Source organism: Pan paniscus, chromosome 7 (assembly GCF_029289425.2).
Source record: "Pan paniscus chromosome 7, NHGRI_mPanPan1-v2.0_pri, whole genome shotgun sequence".
NCBI lineage: Eukaryota > Metazoa > Chordata > Mammalia > Primates > Hominidae > Pan > Pan paniscus.
In genome coordinates, this window is record NC_073256.2 from 30,399,490 (window position 1) to 30,403,533 (window position 4,044).

General features: G+C 57.5%; 1 protein-coding gene across 1 annotated transcript; it reads right to left on the bottom strand.

The window, feature by feature from the left end:
- Positions 1-425: 425 nt before the first annotated feature.
- On the bottom strand, positions 426-3,436 carry LOC134730868 (protein FAM90A15-like). Its single transcript, XM_063606549.1, has 4 exons — positions 3,314-3,436; positions 2,620-2,819; positions 2,053-2,161; positions 426-1,388 (listed from the first exon to the last, which is right to left on the bottom strand). The coding sequence occupies exons 1-4, from the start codon at positions 3,434-3,436 to the stop codon at positions 426-428; spliced, it is 1,395 nt and encodes a 464-aa protein (XP_063462619.1).
- Positions 3,437-4,044: the final 608 nt, after the last annotated feature.

Sequence of the window (4,044 nt, forward strand, 5' to 3'; positions counted from 1 at the left end):
ACTGCTCTCAGGGCGGGGCACAGCGGAAGGGCTGCACCTCTCAGGGTTCCCTAACTTTTCCCTTATTCAGTCATCTAGAGAGCAAATACACAGTAATTCCCCAGTTTCCTATTGACGTCCCAGCGGAAGTCTGACTCCTGCGCGTCACGCAGTTTCTGAGGCAACGAATCTCTGGCACGGAAGCATTTCCTGGCGCGTTTCCGGAGAACCACGCGAACTACAACGTCCCTCACCAGAATTCAATGAGGCAGAGCCCCTGCATCTGCTCCCTGCCTGGCCTGGACTCCCACATCCACAGAAGCGCCACAGCCGGGGAGCTTCGGAGTCACCGCACAGAGTCTGCTCTCTGCTCTGCACTCCTCAGTCCCACAGTCCCCTCCAAGTCACGGGAGCTGGAGGCCAAGGAGCCCCTGCCACCTGCAGTCTCACTCCAGGTCAGAATCGCTGTCCTCTGAGGAGGAGGAAACCTGAAGGTCCTCATAGAGGACGCTCGGTGGGACACGAACACGGGGACCCTCAGACTTCTCTGACACATGAGGGCTCTGAGCGAGGAAGGCTCCCGGCTTCTCAGGAGAGTGAAATGAGGGGGCCGCCAGGAGGCTGGAGCTCCAGCGTCCGTTTTCCAGTCTCCAGAAGAGCACTCTGAGAGGCTGGGCCCCATCATGGCTGGCCGCTGGGTGATGGGACATGGTGCAGGCCTGGGCAGTAGGCAGGCAAGGTCTGCTGTGCGGAGGCTGCCGGTCGACGCTGGGCACCTGGGCGGGTGTCCTCCTGCCCATCTGGGGCGACGTACTTGGTCCAAGTTCGGTTGCGGCTGGCGGAGGTTGGAGATTCTCCGGGGCCCCCAGCTCACCTCCCTGGATGGCACTTTCGGGGATCTGGAAGGGACCCAGTCTCGGTTTCTTGGGGAAGTTCAGGCAAGCCTGAATCCGAGCCTGGGCAGGTCTCTTGGCTCCTGGCCCGAAGCTGAGATTGGAGCCTAGGCCCAAGCTGTGTGTGGCGGCTGGCGGGCAGGGCTGTGAGGTCACCGCAGGACGTTTGTCCTGTGCCTGGGGTCTGATGGCCTGGAGCAGGCCGTGGGTTTTGGAGGCAGCCTGGGGAACTTCTCGGCAGCCACCCTCAGGGCTGCTGTGTGTCGGCTTCACCACGAGGAGAGGCTCGGGGCCCTGCTGCCTGACTGCAGGCTGAGGGATGTCGGCCGCAGCCCCTGTCTGTCTTTCCTTTGGTCCAAGACTTGAGGAGGAGCTCAGACTGGCTTTTCTGAGGGGAGACGGCGAAGCCAGGACGGAGCCCCTGTCAGACGTTTCGGTAGCTGAGCGATCAGCGAGGACAGGGCCCAGGCGCGGCCTCTTACTGGTTGTGTGGACCGGCATTGGCCCGCTTGCAACCTGAAAGAGAGGAAACAACACAGGTTAGAAGTTCCTCCGCATGGAGCCAACGTGAAAATCAAGCACATCCAAAGACAAGGTGCACACGCCATGAAATTCTTAGTACAGTATCGACAGGCGGTCCTTGGAAGTAGGGACAGACCCTCCACCTGAGTGCTGATCAGGACAAGACACATGAAAGATGCGCTCTCGAGCTATGTGTAGCTGATCTAAGCACACCATTGTTCAAAAGATCGCGTCTTGGGCATTAACTGGATCAAAGCGCCTCCACTCAGCCTTCCATGCAGTGGAACGGACTGATGCCCTTCCGAAGGCAGGTTGGTGGCTCGAGGGTACTCAGGACGTCTTCTCTGAACACATGCATGTTCCTGGGTTTAGCCTTCTCCACGTTTGGGGCCTCTGAGGGACTAATTTCCTCATGCCGCTAGGAACATGTTGTTGGCAGGCTTGCCATAATTGGACAGAAAGAAAGCAACAGGAAATACGGCATCTTCAGATGCCTTGGCCTGGAATCAAATTGACCTGGAAGGATCGTGGAGTCCCTGACCCCAAGAAGGCAAGAAAGAGGGGTTCCCCGATTTCCTCCCGCAGACGGGAAGCTGAAAGGAAATCAACCAGGGTGACCTAGAGGAGAAAAGGACCAGGGGCCCGGGGTGACACTCACCCTCAGATAATCAGAAGATTCCGTGGATCCATTTCGATTCGGCAGCGGCTTCTCTGGAGGTTTCCCAGAAAATATGTGGAGGAGAGCCTTCCTCTGCGGGTCTTGTTGCCTGCAGAACAGAAAAAGGTCAGGCCGTGCCCCCTGGTTTTCCCCAGGAGACAGGGAGAACCCTGTGTGGGGCCCAGCCCCGTTCCGTGTTTTGTGATACAGAAATGGACATCTGGTGCCCTTTCCGCCTCTGCACCTTCCCTCACGTGCCAACCTTCCCGTCCCCCAGGTGGCCCTCTAGGCTTCCCAACTAAGGACTGTGATTTGGATTCCATCGCTTTTCCCCCTGTCGTGGGGAACGTGCACGAAGCGCCCCCGCCTCTCCCCGTCCCTGAATCTCCCAGAGCCAAAGGAGCTCCTGGGTGTGGAACCCCGGAGGACACGGAGCTCCGGCCTATTTCTCTGCAGCGTTCCTTCCCTGGCCCGGAGACGAAAAGGCACACGGTGTGCAGGTGCAGAGACACCATGTCCTTAGGAGGCAGTACCCTAAGAGTGGTGAAAACCCCTCCCACTGCTCACCTTGGTCTCTCTTCCTTCTCTCCCTTATCCTTGTTCAAGGGCCCCGGGTTGGCTTCAACCTGGGGCTTCCATGGTTTCAGGTTTTCCTTCCCTTCCTTTTCCCCCAAGGTCGCTGGAACCAGGGCTGCCTTCCAGCACTTCATGGGGCACCTGGTACTTCTGGCCGTGTGGCCAAAGGCCCCGCAGTTCTTGCACTTGAGCTGTGGGTGGAAAGGAAGTGATGTCGGTGAGTGAGCTGAAGCCACAGGCAGCGATCCCACGTCCACATTGGGACGGATTGTGAATTCAGAGCTGAATAAGGATTCCAAAGAGGGGACACCGGCATGGGGGCCGTTAAGTGCTGGGAGAGTTCGGATACGATGTTCCCTCCCAAAGCCCACGTGACGGAGGAACTCTGAAAGGAAGGACTCAAGGTTCCAAGGGGCACGACGGTGAACCCGAAGTCAACAACACAGCCAAACGTGGCTACACAGGACTCTAAGTAGAAAGGGAGGTTGCCCCCAAGAGTCTCTCAAGGGACCTATCGGGCCGGGGAGGAGGTCCCAAGCCACGCCCACCTTGGATGGGAAAAGCAACCTGGGTGGTGGTGACAGAGCTCTTTGGAATCCAACCCAGTCTCTGAGGACCGTGTGACACCCCCTCCCCCCGTCCCCACCCCCACCCCGATACCCAAGAGATCCAGGGCTAGACTTACCCTGGGATCTTCTTCATCGGGCGGGGGAGCCCTTGGCCCAACTGGGGCCCTCCGCTGCTTCTGGAGGGTCTGGGCTCTCACCAGTCTCTTGGCCCAAGATTTGGGGTCCCGACGTGCCATCATCTTCGTCGCCTGGGGGTTTTGTGACCGCCTTTTTCAGGGGTTGACTGTTGGGTCACCTGAAACACACACAAACACACACATGTCGATGGTTAAGCACATTGGATATTCACACACCCACAGGAAGCCACCTGCTAACTCCCTGCCGGTGTGGTCATGAGGAGACCTCACCACCAGTCGGTCAAATCTGTAGAACACAATGTGCTGTGTGCATCCTCGGATACTGTGTGTTCCTCTGCCATGACTACCTAGTCCAAGAGTAAACCGCACCTGCCACAGGGCCCGTGGCCTAGGTATGGGAAGTTGAGCTTTCAACCCCAAACAAGCAACTGATTCTGGAGACTGGACTTAGGTCTCTCACGATTCACTCCGGTAGAAGACACGGTGATTCTATCTCCCTTGACGGACAGAATGATCGAAGACACAGGGCATGGCTTGCGCCACCCTTTGGCAGGTCTGTTTGAAGTCAGGGATAAGGGATGCTTCCTGTGACAACTTGAATCGCTACTCTGGCCATTTCTTTAGGCAACTTCCAAACACAAATTCATAGAGAGAAGTTACCTTCCTCTCTACCACACTAGCAGGTGATGGTCTTTCCTGTTCTACCTTTT